Genomic DNA, 21,511 nt, shown 5'->3' with positions numbered 1-21,511 from the left:
CCCCAGCCTGTTCTGAGGCACTGGGTGGTTGTTGTGGTTTTTTTGTTTGTTTGTTTTGGGGTTTTTTTTGCAGATGAAGGCTCTGCACTTGTCTTTGTAGAACTTTGAGGGTAACCCTGGCTTGACAGAGAATTGTTTTAAAATAAGAATGAAACTGAGAATAAAAAAAAGTTTCATTTAACAAAACGAGATACTATATAAAGTCTTAAGATTAAGTTTCACTTAATTAGGATGATTTTATATAAACATAGGAATATAAAAGACATTTTTCCCCTTTCAGAAATATGGAGGGATCCTCCCTGACCCCTCATACTTGTAGTCACTCTTTTGGAGGTTTAACACTAAAGTAGCTAGCAATTCCAAGTTTTTAAAAAGAAATTCCACATGACTCTTGTTATCACATAAGAAGAATTGCCATCAGAGAAGCACTTTGCTCAGTGGTAGTAAAGCACAGTTTCTGATTTCTGTATTCAACTGACCTGTCATACAGGTTTTCTTTCTTAGATTAAAGCAGTTTTTCACACGAAAGGACACATTAAGGAAGCACCCTGCCTGTTTGGAAGTACTTCTGAAAAATACTGGTCATCACCTAAGTAGTTCTTCCCTATTATTACTTTTCTGGAGTGAACTATAAGAAGTTATGAGAAATACTGTAACTTTTTTCAGTATTTAATCAGAGTACTATACAGTTAAGTTTTAAAAGGGTTGCATGAAAGGAAAAATGAAATTTGGCAAGGTTTGATCCTTGTGCAAGCTCCACAGGCTTATAATTTCACTCTTGGCTTACTTCCATTCATGGAAATACTGCATAGAGTTCAATGACCCAGAAAATGTAGGATATTCTTTTTGCAGGGACTGAATAATGAGAAAGAGAATAAAGACATTCCAATTAAAAAAAATAGAAAAAAAAAAGACTTTAGATCGGACACATGGTTTGTCAGATATACACTTCGAATTTCTAACAAGTTTCCATCAGCAGTAGTCACTAGAAACCCAACTCTACTCATGCAGAGCAGCTCGTATTTTGCTTTGAGTAAGCTGCATTCTGTGCCGGATGAGGAGAATGAGTGACTGTGACCTAGGCCTTCTCTCTCAACCCACTACATTGACTTAAGGAATGCAACACATAAATTTAAAAACAGGGCAATCTGTTGTTGAGTGTCTTTGGAAAGAAAGCATTATTTATCTCATTTCAAATAATTCCAACTCCTGTCTCCCCAGCAAAATGGCAAATCAAAAAATTCTGTTTTAAAAATACAGAGCAAAGCAATATCAGGATGTAGGAGAAAAAACCCAAGTATGCTGGGGCTCCCCTATGGTTTAAACCACTATGTCTTTCACCTGTTCCTCCTAAACTTGTTAATATAGTCACAGTTTGCACAGACAAGTAATTTTGTCACACATATTTGCCATACACAAACTAAAAGAGAACAGTATTTTTGTGTTGTACAGCAATGCTTACACATCAGGGATTTTTTTCCCAACACGGCTACCACAAGCAGTGGTGTGTCCCTTCCTTCCCCACCTATACTGGCAAATATGTATAATGTGGACATAGCCATTCACAAGCAAGATTATGAGTAATCTTTCCTTATAGGCCTTGACAGCAAAATTCACTGTAGAGCCAACACAGATAAATCAGCAAAGACATGAGGAATAAAACCTAAACTAGGAAAAACTCCACACTGACACAAGTCTGGTGTTAGTAAAAACTACTTTCATTGTCATTACAGGAAACAAAACTAAAACCAGCAAAGAGCAGTGAATACATTTTCAAGATTGCTGGTGTAGTAATAGTCTAAATCAAAGCCAGTTTTAAAAACCACAGATCTTGTAAACTGTATTAAATAAACCACATTATTGTTCATCCTGTCAACTAGCTTAAAAACCCATGTTGATTACTTTAATTCAAATAGTGGTGTTGAGTTGTGCTAGTGCTTTAGTATGTGTAAATTCTCTAAAGCTGGGACAGCTCATAGAAGTTTTTTATTTCAGCTTTAGGATAAGAACAACAGCCATGAAAATAACTACAATAGCCATCATATTAGCCAACCTCCAGACTGAAACACAAAACTTGGAAAAACAATGCTTCAATGTGCATCAATTCTAACACTCTTAATGTTTACTTACTTCATTGAAGTGAACATCTTGCATGCCAACATCCTCCATCATTGAGGCTTCTTCATCTATATTAGGTGTGATTACTCTGAAAGCAGTACAGCCTTGCTTGAACATCCCTGTCATTGGAAAAGAAAAGCAGACCTTTTTCCACCAGGATAACATTAAGTAATTTTGTGATGCTGGACAAGGCAGACACCACATTGAAATATACTTACCAATTAATACATTTTAAAAATTAAAAATTCAGCCTCTCACTGCATGATTAAAATATGAGAGCTCACAGTACTGTGTAAGTATAAATAGGTTTTAAAACAAATAAATAAATAACTCGCATATCTTAATATCCAGACTCTTACCTACCAAAATAAGTAGTGTCTGAATCTTCCAATTTTATCTCAAACCTGTGTCTAATCTACCCCACCCTAAGTCTAAGAAAATCAAGGTTACTTTTACAGTATTTAATTAAACTGGCATGAAGTCATGTTGTAACTGTGTACACAAGCAGGCCCTGACTCATCAGCTTTCCTGGTCTGAATAACATGAATGGACTAATACCAACCACAGAGGATGATCAAAGAACGGCAAACCAGATTTAGCTGTAGATACAGAAAGCCAGTCTACAAGCAAGAAACTCCTCACAGCAATCTTTATTTCCTTTACTGAAGTATGTAGCAAAAATGGGGTTTAGACCCTTCTGACATGAAGCCTACCTCCTTTAACCATTTTGTTTAGCTCTCTCTTATTAAAATGGATTGTAAAGAAATCAGGATTTTTTGCCAAAATCTACATGAATTAAAGCCTCAAGAGCAATCACAAAATAATACAGAAGCATGAGGACTTCCACCTACTGATTTCACAGCTCATTACTATAAAGATTCTTTCTGCTCAGGTGGTGGGAGTATGACCAAAGGTTTTACTGAATTAATTGCCTCAAATGCCTGGATTTGTGTCATTCCTGGAAATACCACAGGCAGAACCTCAACTGGCTCTGTGACAGTAGAATAAAGCAGCAGTTGATCCAAAGGAACTGCAAATTCATACAGATTATCAGCACTTATCAGTTCGTTACCAGGCTTCCAAGACGATATATTAACTTTGACAAGCAACTTAATTTCAGATTTGGTCTCAGAGAAGGTTCTGAAATCATTGGGGCAGATAGCCTATGACTTTGCTTCATTTGAATGGTGATGCAAACACAAAGCTAAAAAGTTGAAAACATGAACTTGTCTGCCTACAAAAACAAAACACTAGCTCAGCATCAGAATCACTCTTAATAGTATTCAGTATCACCAAGGTTGGAAGAGACCTCAAAGATCATCGAGTCCAACCTGTCACCACAGACCTCATGACTAGAGTAGGGAGGACACTACTGCCCACTTCAGGCTTGAACTCACAACCTTCCCATTAAGGGTCTTATTCACTACCAACTGAGCCACTACCCTCTAGATCTCTGAAATTTTCTTCTACAGACCTGTTTTTCTTAGTAGAAGTCATATGTGGTGGTGAGAGAAAGTTCAGTTCTCCCCCACCCCCAAAGAAACCACAGCTAACTCAGTCAGAGGAGCAAAATGGGTAAGAGCTATATTTACAAGTAGGATGAAATGCACATTAATATGTACACAATATACAATATTTACAGTATGTACAGAAATATATAGCAAAGAACATGATACAGAACAAAACTTTCTCTCCTCCACCCAGGAGAGTCCCCTCCCTGTACCCCCCTTCTCCCCCTACCTCCATTTTTTTCCCAAAAAGGGGTTAGAGAGAGAAAAAGTAATTATTAAGGAGGAAATTCTGTTAGCTCAAAGCGTATGCAAGAATTGGTTTCTTATCTGGTTAGCTCAGTTAATTCAAGGTCAACTCTGTCCAGCACAGCTGTTGCTCAGAGAGACTGAAACAGACAGACTGAAAAAGACAGACTGAACCGACTGAGATTTAAACTGAACTAAAATTTGAAGTTGCATTCTACCAATCTACCAATGAAATTTGTTTAGACTTATGTGGCTTTCATTTTAATGCCAAAAACCATTCAGCCAGAGTGTTCCAGTAATTGTCCCACTCTTAAAGGCACAGCCTAAAATTGTCACATCATAGAAGCTAATTCTCTCAAACCCTTGACTGAGAACTGTCCTCATCCTATATATGAATAGCAGTTTTCTACCCTATCTCAGTGGACATTAGAAACATCTTTTTACAGACAGCTGCTAACACAGAACACCAAGATCAATGGAGAATTCTGGGCACTATTACCATTGCCTCAGCATCTGAAAATTTGTACACGTTTATTTTGACTTCTCTGTCAATACCAGGTTACCCTATATGCAGTGAGAAACTACTTGAACAACAAGAATATTCACTGGTAAGCTTGTTTATAAAGGGTCTGATTCTGGTTGTTAGCAGCTTTGATATAAAATTAAAATTTTTTACTTCCCTCACAATTTATTTCACCTTCATCTGAAATGCTGTCCCTTGGACTGCAGGTATACTCTTAAATACGTGAGTATGCTATCTGGTCAGGTCAGAATTTTTTACTTGGTGAACGCTCAAATGCCCACAACTTCCTCAGGAAACTAATGCTTTTCCTAAATGGTAAAGAAAAACATAACCTTAAAAGTAAGATTTAAAAGCCATACCTTTTCGTGTGAGATACTCTGCAACCAGTGCTGCTACATGCACATAGCACATTGCTGCCTAAAACAGAAACAGTAATGACATCATAAGTTACAGTTATAATGGAACTACTACAAACAGCTGGTACAAGAGAATCCCTAGCCCAAGGTAATTTCTTTGGGTTTACTTTTTGCTGCTTTGCAGATGTCCTATGATTCTGTAAGAATTCTCCATCTCATTTATTCAAAAAAACCCCACAGCTGTGCAAAAGCATTCACCCCTTCTTTACCAGAGCACTAAGGAGCAGTAGGCAAAGAGACCACAGGTCATAAATCACATGAAAAGGTAGTGAAAATTAAAAAATAACAGGAAAACCATGGTATAAGAAAAGCAGGAAAATCTCTTTTGGGGACTTATGTTAAGTGTTACATGAAACGAAGGAGCTATTAATTCACAGATTTCATCGGGTTGGAAGGGATCCTCAAAAGTCATCTTGTCCAACTTTCCTGCAGTGAGCAGGGACACCTCCCACTACACTGGGCTGCCCAGGCCACATGGAGGCTGATCTTGAATGTCTCCAGGAGACCTCAACCACACACCCGGGCAATCTGTTCCAGTATTTTACCGCTCTCATTGGGAGGAACGTCCTCCTTACATTCAACCTAAATCTACCCTGTTCCAGTTTACAACCATTGCCCCTTGTCCTACAGAGTCCTTCCCAAGCCTTCCTGTAAGTTCCCCTTCAGATACTCCAGTCAGTAGTGGAGTCCCCCAGGGATCAGTGCTGGGCCCCATCCTGTTTAACATCTTTATTGATGATCTGGATGAGGGCACTGAGTCTATCATCAGTAAATTTGCTGATGACACCAAGCTGGGGGCAGGAGTTGATCTGCTGGAGGGTAGAGAGGCTCTGCAGAGGGACCTTGACAGGCTGGACAGATGGGCAGAGTCCAAAGGCATGAGATTTAACACATCCAAGTGCCGAGTTCTGCACATCGGCCACAACAACCCCATGCAGAGCTACAGGCTGGGGTCAGAGTGGCTGGAGAGCAGCCAGGCAGAGAGGGACCTGGGGGTGCTGGTTGATGGTAGGATGAACATGAGCCTGCAGTGTGCCCAGGTGGCCAGGAGGGCCAATGGCATCCTGGCCTGCATTAAGAACAGTGTGGCCAGCAGGAGCAGGGAGGTCATTCTGCCCCTGTACACTGCACTGGTTAGGCCACACCTCGAGCACTGTGTCCAGTTCTGGGCCCCTCAGTTTAGGAAGGATGTTGACTTGCTGGAACGAGTCCAGAGAAGGGCAACGAAGTTGGTGAGGGGTTTGGAACACAAGCCCTATGAGGACAGACTGAGGGAGCTGGGGTTGCTTAGCCTGGAGAAGAAGAGACTCAGGGGTGACCTTATTGCTCTCTACAACTACCTGAAGGGGGGTTGTAAACAGGCAGAGGTTGGTCTCTTCTCCCAGGCAACCAGCACCAGAACAAGAGGACACAGTCTCAGGCTGCGCCAGGGGAAGTTCAGGCTGGAGGTCAGGAGGAAGTTTTACACAGAGAGAGTGATTGCCCATTGGAATGGACTGCCCGGGGAGGTGGTGGAGTCGCCGTCACTGGAGGTGTTCAGGAGGAGACTTGACAGGGTGCTTGGTGCCATGGGTTAGTTGATTAGGTGGTGTTGGATGATAGGTTAGACGCGATGATCTTGAAGGTCTCTTCCAACCTGGTTTATTCTATTCTACTAAAATGTAGCTATAAGGTCTTTCCAGAGGCTTCTCTTCTCCAGGCCAAAACAGCCCAAATTATTTCAGCCTGTCTTCATAGGACTGGTGCTCATGCCCTCTGAATAATTCTTCTCAACATTGGATGTGTTTTCTGCTAACTAGTTCTGTCTGCTTTTTGGTTCCAGACCAAGAAAAAAGGGGGGGGAAGAACCCCTCCCCCCCAAAAAAACCAAACAAACTCCAACCAAGCAAAAAAAAAAACACAAAACAAACAAAAAAATACAACCAATGTCAGACCATTTGAAATAAGCAAAAGAAATAAGAGATCTGACCTATGAATAAAATTTGAAAGAATTTAATTGGTGTAGTCTGGAAAACAGGAATAAAAAGAAGAGGAAGTAGAGTAGGCTTCAGGTCTTTGAGATGTTTTATAAAGGTGACACATCATTTTTCTCCACAGAAAGGACCAAAATAAAATAAATGCAAGATTATTCTTTTATTAAAAAGGTTTATGCTTATAAAGTTATTCTAATGGTAATCCTCAATTGAACATTTACATATGGAGGCTGCAGAACCACAGACACTGGAACTGAAGGAAAAAGCTAAGTGTCAGAAATTCTGTCTAATTCTACTTCATATGGAGTTGGGCTTGGCAAATTAGAGGTCCCCATCTAGCTGTACCAAAGATTATTAGTTCTTAATAAAAAAATAAAATCAGGCCTGAAAAGAGCTGATTGAGTTTGTTTTCCAAGACAGCTGAAATTGTTTCCTTCAAAATACAAGCTAATATCAGAGAGGTATGTACACCTTCTGTGTTGCTGCCACACAGGAGAAAAGAATTCTAGTACTAAGACACAAGTAAAATAACAGCTACATTTTGTTGGAGCTATTTAACTTGCTTACATGATGATAAGTTGAACAGACATGTTTATGAAATTCAGAGATGTCATGCAATGTGATTAACTTTCAGATGGAAAAAAAATCCAGAAAGAGACAAAATTAATTCCATTTCCTGATAAAACATTTACATCAAGACATAAAAATCCCCATTCCCAAGACTCCTTTTTGCTAGAACTGAATATTCTAACAGCACAGTGAAATCACAGCTTGCTTTCTTCAACCAAAATACTGCGATTTGTCAATTCTAAGAATGCTAAGATATTTTTAGTAAGCACTCTGGAATAGAATAAAGGTAATTCTGGAAAGGCAACTGGAGAGTAATTTAAGGAGTGGCTTTAAGTGTTTTAGCAAAGATATTTTTAAGTAGAAGCTCTGTGCCTTTCATGGTTTGCACCAAGCCTTCCTTAGTAGCATGTTAGCTACAGTAGTTAAACACATACCTTACATTAGTGATCATAAATGCTTTACAGATGTACTTGAATAGGGCAAAAACTTATCAGCTGTTGAAATTAATCCACTATTGGATTAAAACCTGGTTGGAACACCAGACCCAGAAGAGTTGCAATAAATGGAGTTAAATCCAGCTGGCAGCTGGTCACAAGTGGTGTCCCCCAGGGCTTGGTACTGGGGCAAGTTCTGTTTAATATCTCTATTAATGATCTGGATGGTGGATCAAGGGCATCCTCACCAAGTTTGCAGATGACACTAAATTCAGTGGGAGTGGTGATCTCCTTAAGGATAGAAAGGGTCTCCAGAGATCTGGACAGGTTAAATCAATGGGCTGAGGCAAGTGGGATAAGGTTTAACAAGACTAAGTGCCAGATCCTGCACTTTGGTCACAACAACCCCAAGCAATGCTACAGGCTTGGGGAAGAATGGCTCAAAAGAAGCAAGGCAGAAAAGGATTTGGGGGTGCTGGTGAATGGCCATCTGAACATAAGCCAGCAGTGTGCCCAGGCAGCCAAGAAATCCAAAGGCATCCTGGTCTGTATCAAAAACATTGTGTCCAGAAGTAGGGAAGTGATTGTGCCCCTGTACTTGGCTCTGGTGAGGTCACAGCTTGACTACTCTGTTCAGTTTTGGGTGCCACAGTGTAAGAAAGACACTGAGGTCCTAGAGCATGTCCAGAGAGGAGCAACAAGCTGGTGACAGGTTCAGAGGGCAACATACAAGGAGCAGCTGAGGGGGCTGGGGTTGTTTAGTCTGGAGAAGAGAAGGCTTAGTGCTCTCTGCAACTACCTGAAAGGAGGTTGAAGTGAGGCTGGTGTTGGTCTCCTCCCACATAACTAGCAATAAAAATGAGAGGAAATGGGTTTAAGCTGCGCCAGGGGAGGTCTAGATTGGATGTTAGGAAAAACTTCTTTACTGATAGAGTAGGGAGGTGTTGGAACAAGCTGCACAGGAAGTGGTGGAGCAGCCATCTCCGGAGGTGCTCAAGAAGAGTGTAGGTGTAGTGCTTCAGGATACAGTTTAGTAGTTATGGTAGTTGTGTTACAGTTGGACTTGATGATCTTAGAGGTCTTTTCCAGCCTTCATTATTCTGAGATACTAACAATTCAACTTTTATTTTTAAAAGCTTATTATATTAGCCAGTACATTCCATTTCAAGTAAGGTTAAGCTCTGTGAAGACAGAACTACTTGGATTTTTTTTCTTACCTCTGAAAGATCTCCATTTTTAACATGGATCCTTGCCATGCTGTCTAACCAAGTCTTCCTTAGTTCAGGTGTACTAGCATAAGACTTTGCCAAACTGTACTGGAGGTCTACAAGCATTTCTGGATCATTCTCATGCTCTTTCATTTGAGCTGTAGCCATCAGTACTGTACGAATCCGTTTTGTTAAATCCTTAACATCGGAAGGGAACGTAGTGTGCTGAAACATAGAAAAGTTAGGTTGACTGCTTCTCATCTTTGCCTAATAAAAAGCTGAAAGATAATTGCAGGAGATGCTATGAAAGTTTTAAGCATCCCTCTATAGTATGGAAAGAAGAATAAGCACAGACCTTGATAATTCTGTCATTATTGGCACAATTATTGATGATGGAAAGAGATTGCTGAAATCTAGTTCCTCCAATTCCAACAACATCAGCGATTAACTGGCTTACTGAAATAATAACCTTCAAAGAAACAAATATCTTGTTAGTGCATATTTCATTATATGCCCTTGAGATGTACCTATGAAGCTATCACAAAGGAAGCTTTCTCCTTTTTAAATGCATAAAACTCTACTTGATTTTTTTTCCAAGTTAGTGATACAATAACACAGGCAAGACAAAACAGGCTTGTGTGAATTTAATGCATGTGCCTCCTCTGCTCTTAAGACCGACTGCTAGGTGAACTAGCCAGAGGTCATAAAAGTAGTAAACTATTGTTCCCAGCTTTGTCAGAAACCACAATTGTTTATATATTTTTGTTGCTTTAGACTTTTACTTGCTTGTTGCTGCACTCTTCTTCAGATGCAACAAGGTATGCCATGTAACAATCAAAATAGCATCTGCAAAACAGAACACTTGCTACTGACAGAAAATATTTATGAATCGGAGGGCCATCCAATCGTTTCTAAGTATTTCCTTGTACTGAACATACTTTTACCTTCTTATTCTTAGACTAGTACCAGCTTTGCTTGAACCCCAAATAATTTCTGTGTTTATCTGACAGGGCTTTACACACTGGCCTGCAACAGTGCACCTACAAATACAGCATTAACAACAACGAAAAAATAAAAAGGGGAACAAGTATACTAACTTGCAGATGTGTCCTAACAAAAGACTTCTTCCCTGTATAATCAAAATTATTTCTCATTAAGAAGTAGAGCAGCTGTGAAGCTTCAGTTCGAATTGAACTCAGTTTGGAATTACAATACTTCAGAATTTCATAGCACAGTGCAGAACACATATCAGCTCTACCTTCGTAAAACGTAGAAGGAAACTGAGGAAACAAGAAAAGAAAAATTATTCTTCACAACTAGCTTCAGTCTTGATAAAAATAAGCATGTCAGGAAAATTACAAATACATTCATATTCCAAAACCCTAGAAAAAAATTGGACATCTATAGTAGTTCATGACACGAAGCGATTTTTACAGTAATTCACAGGACAAGTATTCCGTTGTTGGGATCAGACCACTCCTTTTTCACCAGCTTTGAGATTTTAGCTCTTAAATTTTCACACAGCATATTGTTAACTAAGGAACTGGCTAAGTACTTGAAGATTAATTATTTAAAAATTCTTACCTTATAAATAAGTGCCCTTAAAGCAATGAAGACATTTTTCAGTGCTGTTTCAGACTGATTCTTTTGAAGGAAACAGAGGTATACATCAAATACTTTCTTCATCAGTGGATTATGCCCATGATCAGCCAGTAACTGGTTCTTTAAATTGAGAGATATAGTTTAGGAGTTTTGTAAAATTATACATTTATATAATTCTAAAGCATACAGAGATCATCCAAAACTAGGATATTAAAAGAAAGAAATAATGTGTTTTACATTGCCAAGGTATTTCATAATACAAATATATCTGAATTTCTAACATTTCACTATTCTTGCTTATAAAGAAAGCATTGGCTTCTGAATAGACTTATAAAGCCCACTTCATTCTAACAGCTGTTGATTAAATCAATTATTAACAACAGTTCTTTGAAGGGCACATTCCAAATATTATCACACTTTGGTACACTGCTTTAGCAGCTCAAACAGCAGAATTTTCTCAGAACAGTACCTTCTACTACAATGCTCTCAGAAAAAACATAGCTGCAAACCTAACTCCCATCCACTCACCATCTTTCATTACTGTCCTAAAACTTAAAACTGAAAACCCTCTTAAAGAAAAAGGTGTTTGTTACTTTTCAGAGTTGTACCTGCATCAGTCTTTCAAAGCTCATTCTGAGCCATGCAATACACAAGGTTACTCTTGATTTCTGGATCATGTTCAGCAGCTGCTTCTATACAGACTTTTAAAATAATGTGATCTCCTCCAGTTTCTCTAGCACAGATATTGGCTGTGCAATCAATTTTTAACAGTTCATATAGCTGCTGTTTGGTTTGGGGGACCTGTTTTGTCCTTCAACTATGAGTACATGCCCTAGGCTCCTATAAGACACTAGGTGTCTCCACTCACAAAACATTGAAACAGGTTAAAGCTTTCAGAGACTGCTCAATCCAGTCCACGAAGTCAAGAACTGAGACGACCACACTAAGTATTGCTTCCTCTGAATCCAGTGGACCTCCAATGCAATTCTACTAGGTCTTGCATTTTCTGCAACTCCCCTCTGCAAATTTCTCCTCCATGTCACGCAAATGCTATGCTGCAAATAAGTTTTAAGCTAATATGAACTCAAATGATATAATTTTAAAATTTTTAAGATTCTCAAGGCCCAGCATAGAATTGTACTCTCAGAAACATGGGTTTACTTTAGTTGAAAGAGACCTTCAAGATCCATATCCATTAACCCAACACTACTAAGTCACCACTAAACCATGCCCGTAAGTACTTTAACTGCCTCCAGAGAGAGTGACTCCACCGCTTCCCTGGACAGCCTGTTCCAGTGTTTGACAATCTTTCAGTGAAGGAATTTTTCCTAATGTCCAATCTAAACCTCCCCTGGTGCAATCTAAAGCTGTTTTCTCTCACCTTATTGGTTGTTATCTATCTCCTCTTCTCCAGACTAAACAGTTCCCTCAGCTGCTCCTCATAATATTTGTGCTCCAGAACCTTCACCAGTTTGTTGCCCTTCTTTGGACTCACTTCAACAACTCAATGTCCCTCCTGTAGAGGGATGCTCAGAACTGAACACAGTATCTGAGGCCTCACCAGTGACAAGGACATGGGGACAATCACTTCCCTAGTCCTTCTGGCCACACTATTTCTGACACAAGCCAGGATGCTGATGGTCATCTTGGCCACATGTGTACACTGCTGGCTCATATTTAGCCAGCTATTGACAGGGTCATTTTCTGCTGGGCAGCTTTATAGCCAGTCTTTCCCAAGCCTGCTGTATGCAGCTGTGGTAACCCATGTATAGAACCTGGCCTTGTTGAACCTCATACCACTGTCCTCAGCCCATTGACCTGGACTGTCTCTAGATCAAAGCATGCTGCTCTCAAATGTGGAACAGATGTCTAATTGCAGATGTCTCTTTTTTTTTTTTTTTTTTTCTTTTTTTAATAATGGAGATGCAAAATAAATTTTCCAAGCCTAAAGAATTTCAGCATAGTCCTAAGAATTTTGGGTGCTCCTCAATATTAAAATAAAATAATACTTAAGGAGGCAGTCCTCCATAAAAGCCACTCTGATAATGTGAATTGCAACCCAGAACAACTCAGTGGAGCTTCAAGCTTTGGGGATGTCCCTGCCCATGACAGGAAGGTTGGACTAGATGATCTTTCAAGGTTTCTGTCAAATGAAATCATCCTATGATTCTATGTATTTTAGTGCACCTGATTGAATAGAAGCTGTTGAACAGAACCTGTTTTGTTTGGATATTGCAGATAATTTTAGTATATTCATATCTACTCACTCAACATAGTAGAATAGCATAGAATTAACCAGGTTGATAGGGTGCTTGGTTGCATGGTATAGTTGATTAGGTGGGTTGGATAATAGGCTGGACGCAATGATCTTGAAGGTCTCTTCTAACCTGGTTTATTCTATTCTATCATCAAGTCCAACCTATCATCCAACACTATCTAATCAACTAAACCATGCAACCAAGCACCCTATCAAGTCTCTTCCTAAACACCTCCAGTGATGGTGACTCCACCACCTCCCTGGGCAGCCCACTCCAACAGCCAATGAGTCTTTCTATGAAGAACTTCTTCCTAACATCCAGCCTAAACTTCCCCTGGCACAGCTTGAGACTGCATCCTCTTGTTCTGGTGCTGGTTGCCTGGGAGAACAGACCAGCCCCCACCTGGCTACAACCTCCCTTCAGGTAATTGTAGACAGCAATAAGGTCTCCCCTGAGTCTCCTCCAGGCTAAGCAACCCCAGCTCCCTCAGCGGGCTTGTGCTCCAAACCCCTCACCAGCTTTGTTGCCCTTCTCTGGACTCGTTCCAGCAAGTCAATATCTTTCCTAAACTGAGGAGCCCAGAACTGGACACAGGACTCCAGACGTGGCCTGACCAGTGCTGAATACAGGGGCAGAATGATGTCCCTGCTCCTGCTGGCCACACTGTTCCTGACGCAGGCCAGGATGCCATTGGCCTTCTTGGCCACCTGGGCAGATAAACTTGAAGGACTGTCATTCCAAGCGTGACAGGCAGATGATAGCTAAAAGATTATTGCTTATTCTTCTTTAAATCTCTAAAACCTCTCTAGACTTCATTTTCAATTCTTTCATGAAGTCTGTGGAAGAACTGGCTCTAAATTCTGTCTAATTAAATTACTAATAAAAAGAACCTCATTATAAATAAGCTCATGTTTTCATAACTAGATTAAAGATGAGACAGTAAATCTGAATCTTCAAGCAAGGATCTGGACACACTGCTCTAATTAGGGGAGAAACAAGCTAGAGCTATCACCTCTCCTTTTTATAGATTTAACCGTTAGTGTTTGGAAAAGCTCAAAAAAACAGACAGGAGAGGTAGGTGTGCTATAAAAAAAATATTCCACAGGAGAGCTACAGTAACTGATAAAACCAAAAAGAATTCTTATCAGTGGACAAACTGAAATGAAGCTACCAAAAAAGTACAAACCAAATTACTGTTAATCAATGAATGATTTAATATAGAAGTCTGATAATGTCCAATTATGGTTTTGTCATACAATAGATCTTTCACCTCACATGGCCTTTATGAGAGCTTTACCACTTTTATTAGGTAGGCAGTAAAGTTTCTAGAACACTTTTCTGAAGTTAGCATGAGGAAGGAACTTTTCCCACAGACCACTGCTGAGTGCCATTTGCAAGATATAACTGAAACCAAACTGATTTGCTGCAAGAGGTTACCAGCTTTTACATGACCCAATTAAATGCTAGAAATGCTAGAAATACAATGCAATACTACTAGACTATATGAACCTAATTAAAAAAAATAGATATACTTGTTCTGAAAAATAATTATGGGACATGCAACACCAAGTCAAGAACAAACCTTAAAGGCCATTGTAAATAATGAGAGAGTATCCAAAATTGTAAGGCAAACTTCAGTGGCAATATTTGCTTCAAGTACAGACTGGTGAAGAACATCTGCATCTGAATGGCCGTAGCCTACAGAAAATCCAAATGAAATGTCAGTACTGAACATACTAATTTAAATGTTTCTTATTTCCAAAATGATTACAGAACTAGGGAAAGATTAACAAGTACAAAAGCCTGACAGAAGTTAGTATCCAATACAGAAAAATAACATAATTTGCATAGGATCATAAAATATATTAAGCACAAATGTCAACAATAGAAGCACTAAATAGTAGCTAAAGCAGTAAGTGTCTGATGTTTCATATTTACATGTATGTAAGTAAGCAGGAGTGTATATATAGAAAAGTACATCACTGTATAAACACACATCTATAGTCTTAAAATAAGTATTGCAATATGATGGAATTACAGCTGAAAATATGTAATGGTACTATAGGTAATGTTCTCAGTGATCTCAAAGTCAGTCATAGGCTAGCTATTATAAAAATACAGGGCAGTAGGAGTTGAAGGCATACAATCATGTACTTCTTATGCAACTTAATATCCAAGTATTTACTTCTGCTCTGTATCAATACTGTGTAATAGCTCTATACTGAAAGCAAAATATTCGATCATTTCTAGCTTCATAGTGTACTGAAATAATGTACTGGTTATAGCATGTTGTTTAGGTTTTCCAGCATTGATCTTCAAGAACTAAACTGACAAATGTGCCCTGGTTGCTTTACAAGAATTTGATCTGGATTGTGTTAGATTTACAGTCAACTCAGCATCACTAAATCAATGACAAGCATGACAAACTTGCTGAGACCATGAAGAGAAGAGAAGAGATGACATTCTTTTACAATGGTATTTGGGCCACTTCTTTCTCCACCTTCATCCTTCCCTAGCTGAACTAGGCAAGCAGACCCATAGCCACCAGTTTCTTTGGATTTACATGTTCTATCAGAAAGTATGCACCGCTTCCCTATCATCTTTTGCATTGTCTCTGCCCACACTCCTCCCTCCTCCTCCTGTTTTCTTTGTGGTTACAGTGCATCCCTCACCTCTGCCATGATGGAAAGGAATGACTGGCATTTGGAAGCAAAATTTTAACAGATGTTTGACACATTTTTCTTTTACTAAAGGTGTTATTTTCCTTAAATAAATAAAACAATACTTTTTCATAGCTGTCACCTTTGGGTGGTCAGAAGTCCTTAAGATAGCCTGTTGTTTCAGTAACATTGAAGATACCAAGAAAGGACAACTATTTTGAGAATTGCATTGAGGACAGGGAAAATATCCTTTAAAGAAATAATTGATTTGCTCTTCCAGTTAAGAGGAAAGATGCAAGGTTTGTTAAAAATACTAAGGAAAAAACTGCACTTAATGGACAGAATTCCAAACACTTAATTTTTTGCATATAAATAATTTAGAACAAACCAACAAATAATTGATTGATTGCTCTGTGTTATTACTAGAGACCAAAGTTTTGAGCAGGATGTAAACTTCAAGGTATATTCAATTTGGTTGTGTTGAAAGACTGATTTAGCAGCTTTTTTTTTCCACATACATGCCAAAAACTATCCTTGTTTCAATTTCCTGATATTGTAGAGAAGCTAATATTGCATCTTTCATGTATAACAACCATACTGGATTCTACTTTTCACATGTAATTTACCATGTGTAATATGGACATCTACCAGGATATGCACAGGAACATGTACCTATATACTCCTCTACTGAAGAGTAACTGGATTTAAACCCACCTAAGAACAGTAACCTGTAATGACAGCTTGGCAGTGACTGCTATATCAGGGTTTCTCTCTTCTATTTCAGTATGTTTGCATGCCACTATTCTACTGAGCATCCTCCTCTCCTCCACCCCACCAATTCCCACATGAATCTACATCCTTGTAGTTTTGATTGAGATGCTTTAGAAATTTGGTTTAGTTCTTTCAGACTTCAGCACAAAGCTATACTGAAATTTCTCAGAGATGTGAAATATCACGTAGACCATTACTTCAGTTCTATCCCTCACTTAAATTATTGGAAAAGGAAAAACTAAGTTTATAATTTACATTTAGACACGAGTCTCTTGGCAAAGAATCTGGATTTTACACACAGGTAAAGTAACTAACTCTACCAGATACATCCCTCCTGTATGCATCCCACATAGGATCAAGTTCTGAAAACAACTTTGGATATATGAAGCAGGCACACAGACAACTAAACAAAACTGAAAGTTAGATAACAACAAGACCCAAGATTGCAGGAAAAAAAAAATCACATTTGATACGGCTTTTAAAGCAACCCATTTTCACTTTGTAACAAACATTGATCAATACAAGGTGGAATACCCTGATATTCATTAAATGTCTGACATTTGGAAGAAAAAACCCTGTAGGAATACTTTATACAAAGTTATCTGAGTAAGACACCTTCCTTCATAATTTCCTTCAGATGGAAAAGAACAGAAAGTTTATTTTTACATGAGCATGCATTTATTAAAATCTTTCAGCTCACTGTGTCCTAAAATTTAGTTAAACTCTGCCAAGTTCTGGAAGTATGCAATCTCTTTGCATAAGAGCCTGAAATAACCTTTTGTGTATCAAAAAATTCTAAGGAGTATCAGATTCATTACAAGAAAAAAGTCTTTTGGACAACTAGACAGTTTTGTAACATCTTTAAAATCACAGAATTGCATTTCTTGTATTTCAATAGGCATGAGAACGCCTGCACAAACAGAGAGGTCTGGTGGAATTTGGTGGTTCTTTTGGTTTTCCACAACAACATGTGGGAATTTGCGCAATTAGGCTAAACGCTGGTTTAAGTTATTGATAATGAGCTAAAAGATTTTAAGGGGCAGTTAGATATGCTTTGGGAAATAAAAGAATGAACACAGTGAACATACAGTTAATTCAATTACTACACGCAATTCTTTCCAGTACCAGTGTTGCATTTCACTGGATTAGTCAAACAGTTTCAATTGGCTTCTGAAGCTGAAAATTGAAAAATTGTGCCTCAGGATATTTTACAGACAGCATATTTTGCAATTTAAGAGCAGCATGTTTAAAAAGATAGGCCACAAGCAGATTTAGTTTTCAAGACAGCAGCAGTCTAGTGCAAGCTGACTTCAACCTGATTAAATCTTACCATTGTCTACAGAAATTCCAAGAATACTTGATATCTTTCTCACACTGAAAACAGAAAAATCACTTCATTATTGGACGCTTTTTCACTTCAAGATGAACCAAATCATGGGCTTCACAATCTCCACAGAAATTCTATGAAACTTAATTCTTCTTAGGCAATGTCAGAACATGGAGATATGGTCAGACTGCATATTTGTACTTTACACCGATCATTTAAAAGACCAAGTGGGGAAAAACTCCAAACTTTAACAGAGAAAACAGAAAAAATTACCAAATTTTGTAACTGTGTGCAGCACACAGGTGAAGTGCATATAATTGAAAAAAAAAAAGGAGAAAATATAATTTTAAAATTTGCTGTGGTTAACCTGCTCCATGTTATGGCATCAGCCAGCATTGATTGTACTGTCATAGAGGAAGTAAATGACCATTGACTGATTCCAGCTATTTGTTTGAACCTAGAACAATAAAAGTTGTTGAAATGCACTGGTGTGGCTCTGGGAACTGTCTCTGGTGTTGTGGTACTGGTTGAGGATGATGAATGTTACCGTGTCATGAGACTTACTGTGGTTAAAAGTGAGAGAGTTATCCAGGCTGCTCAGCTGCTGCAATCTGGCATGCATCATCCCTGTTCTGTTACGGGAAACAGGCAATGTCTGAGATTTTCGATCATGAACTATGGATCCCAACCCCTCCTGGTTCCTGCAATATGAGTGAAATGGGATAGAAGCAAAAGTTAGACATGTCAAATTGCAGCAAGACAGGAAGTGTTAGTGAAGCCCAAGAAGTTTTATAGAAAGAATTATAATGCAACCTATTTACTGTTATAGAACAGAAATAGGCAGCTTTATAAGAGCATCACAGCAAACTCTTTCATAAAACCTCGAAGCGTGAAAGCAAAAGCACATAGGCAGTCACTCTTGAAGTGCTGAATTGACTTCAGAGCTTTTGAAAATATAAAATATTTGAGAACAAGTATTCTGAAAAATATTCAGAGCCCAAACCCAAATCCTCTATTTTGATTGCAAAAATTTTAGAAATGAGTTAGAAGTACACACAGTAGTAAAATTAGAAACCATGCAGGTAGTATGAGAGCAGGAATTAGTAGGGGTATTATCATATATCTCTTACCCAAGCAGGAAGGGAGAAGAGCCATATGTTTTGTTAAACTTGCAGCAGTCAAGTGAAGAAAACAGAAAAGTGATCTGTGTTAGCAATCAGTACAGGCTAACTTCCTATTGTGTACCACCACCAGAGCTGATGAAAAATGAAAACCAGTGCTTGAATTACAGAATTCCCAGTTCCCATTCATTCGCTGTCAGTTGTGCATTTTAAGAGTACGTGCATTGATCGTGACAGACTTCAGTGTCATGGCCGTGTGAAAAACCAGAAAGCTACATTTACCGGGAGAGTTCAGTATCTCTGCGCAACACCTGATGATCTCAACAGCTTAACGTTTAGAGCGCTAACATGCAGCACACAGACTAGGTGATCAGCAAACAAAAAGGAAGTGTGGTCATCCTCTCTACAAACTAGTCAAACAAACTGAAGAATTTTTACAAAAAGCCTGAACGTGAGACTCCTGGAAATCCAGGCTTTGAAGGACCTTTGAACACAAAGGTTACGATCAAAACCAGAGTGCCAGATTTGTTTTAGCTTTAGTTTATTTCAGGGTATGTGAGCACATACCCCTTTTTTTTTCTGAAAAATCTCCAAAGAGACAGTCAGTCAAGTTTGTTGTTTGTAGAAAGAGATTCACACAGCATTAAATCTGAATTCAACCCTGCAAAAAGTAGTATTTTAGTTTAAATGATTTACCACCCAAAGTCAGCAATAATTTTCTCATTGAGTTTAAGAGGGACAATATTGCAAGCCTACAAGTTTAATTATAACAGGACTACCACATCAACCACAAGTCAATATATTCTCCTTTATTAAAAAATACTTTCCCTTGAAACCATATTAATGTAAAGATATTCAAATGATCTAGTACATGTTTTCGACATCTATAGGTTTTTCTCCTAAACAGTGTTCAATACAGGATTCTAACAGAACTTTGGACTTCAAATTGAAAACCTGCAGCACTGGAATGTTCATTACTCACCTTTCAATGAAAAAAAAAAAAAAAGAACACTAAATATAAAATTTCTTAGACATTTCAATGGACATGGTTTCACGGCCAAGTTTATAAAACATAACATTATTTCAAGGAAAAAAATGCTGTAAAAGATAGCATTAAGGGGTGTATTTTGAAGGAATCAATAATAAACACAGCACAGATACCATTATTAAACAGATACCAGACATCCAGACAGGATACAGATTTGTTAATATAGCAACCAGTTACTTGAAACTGCTATGTATCATTCCACAATAACTCTTCTACTCATGCAATATATTTGAAATAGACATTCAAGGCACATTGCACACACTGTTATTCTTAGTGGACAAGACAGTCAAATTTAAATTCCACACAGTACCTGGCTATGTATCGTTTTCCCATGTACTGGAACTGATGCAAGCACACTCTGCAGAGAACACACAAGTCAGAGAGCGACACTTAAAACAATCTTTTCTAGATTTACGTGTATTGGAATTATTCAGCTGCTATTTCTGTTTAACTTCATACTTTTACACCGTAAAACTTCTTTATTCCTCTCACCCTTAAAATTCCCTTCCAGTCCCCAAGCCAAGGATATGGCTCTACTGAATCCAGTTACCAAGGGTTGTTGTTTTGGGCAAACTGGGATTAAAAGCATGTAAAATGCTTCCAGAGCACACCTGAATCAAAACAGCTAGTGTGAGTTCAAGTGACAAGGTAGGGCCAAATGGTGAAAAAAAGAAAACACCTTAGAAAACTGTGAACAGTGAGTTCAAGAGCTTCATCTTATATTGATGTTTAATATTTTTAGAGAAGAAATGTTTACCCATAACTACCAAAGTCAGAATTTCATCGTATGAAATGAGGATGAGGACAAGTAACAAAGAATGGAAACAAAGAGATAACCAACTATACAAATATATATACACACACATTTTTCCCAAATGTATATAAAGATTCAAGATATGGGCAACATATTTTGACCATTTTTCCCCCATTAGCCTAAACTCTCTTGGTTACAGGTTAGGTTTTTCGCTTATTTTTTTGTTTGTTTTGTTTGCTGTTTTAAGGTCTCCAGATTCCCCAGAGTGACAACAGGGTTTGTGACAGATTTTCCAAAGGGAATCCGCTTTCACAGTAAGACAATGATAAAAATCCTCCAGAATAATTCTCCATGAAAAAAGGTAATTATTGAAACCTATACTGTATTTCAGCATGATGATATATATCAAGGAATATTAATACTACAAGTTTTGGATCAGAAAGAAAGTTGAAAGTAAGACCTAATTTGCCAGGTGTCTCTGCTTGACTTCATGACTGGTAAGAAGACAACACCGATGACTGATAAACTCCAAGTCACACTTTTGAATCAAGTAAAATAATGTGGATGGAGACTGTAATAAAGATTTTTATTTCATCTTCAAGTTTATTTGTTGGGAAACACTATGTAATTATCCTGGTAATGCAAAATATTTAACACAACTTCCCTTGTCCCTCAGGTAAGAAAGAACATTCCAGAAGTTCTTCTTTAACGAGTAAATGTGAACTGAAAAACAGTTTTCAGACCTTCTCTTCACTGTGCCAAGAGACTGAGGGAGAAGACTGGCAAAGAGTCTCTTCAACTCAGCTTTTAAGCAGATCAGCTGCCTCCAAACTACAGAGTGAGAATAGTGTTTACCTCCCCCAAACTTCGCACCCAATTTGCAAACTAACCTCAATTCCCCTTTCTGGCATCTTCTTTCCTACTTCAGATTCTAAATTTTTCAGAAAAAGTTCTCTGCAGTCTTTAGTAGT

General features: G+C 38.4%; 1 protein-coding gene across 10 annotated transcripts in view; it reads right to left on the bottom strand.

Moving 5' to 3' along the window:
* The window catches only part of DOCK9 (dedicator of cytokinesis 9), a 135,224-nt gene that overhangs the window by 14,252 nt on the left and 99,461 nt on the right, over nt 1-21,511 (bottom strand). For 4 of the 10 annotated variants that reach the window (XM_068165429.1, XM_068165982.1, XM_068165344.1 and 1 more), the window contains exons 37-45: nt 20,097-20,144; nt 18,182-18,318; nt 14,442-14,557; nt 10,584-10,721; nt 10,097-10,279; nt 9,355-9,468; nt 9,009-9,224; nt 4,758-4,815; nt 2,131-2,237 (exon numbers count right to left, since the gene is read on the bottom strand). In XM_068165429.1, coding sequence (XP_068021530.1) covers nt 2,131-2,237; nt 4,758-4,815; nt 9,009-9,224; nt 9,355-9,468; nt 10,097-10,279; nt 10,584-10,721; nt 14,442-14,557; nt 18,182-18,318; nt 20,097-20,144 — 1,117 coding nt within the window. Of the gene's footprint in view, nt 1-2,130; nt 2,238-4,757; nt 4,816-9,008; nt 9,225-9,354; nt 9,469-10,096; nt 10,280-10,583; nt 10,722-14,441; nt 14,558-17,620; nt 17,665-18,181; nt 18,319-20,096; nt 20,145-21,511 lie in introns of those variants that run through there. The other 6 variants (XM_068165811.1, XM_068166066.1, XM_068165665.1 and 3 more) reach the window with 3 other exon arrangements.

The sequence above is a fragment of the Melanerpes formicivorus genome, unplaced genomic scaffold (genome assembly GCF_026170545.1).
Source record: "Melanerpes formicivorus ecotype bairdi unplaced genomic scaffold, bMelFor1.0.p_v2 SCAF_1, whole genome shotgun sequence".
Classification (NCBI taxonomy): Eukaryota; Metazoa; Chordata; class Aves; order Piciformes; family Picidae; genus Melanerpes; species Melanerpes formicivorus.
This window is presented reverse-complemented; position numbering and strand designations above follow the sequence as displayed.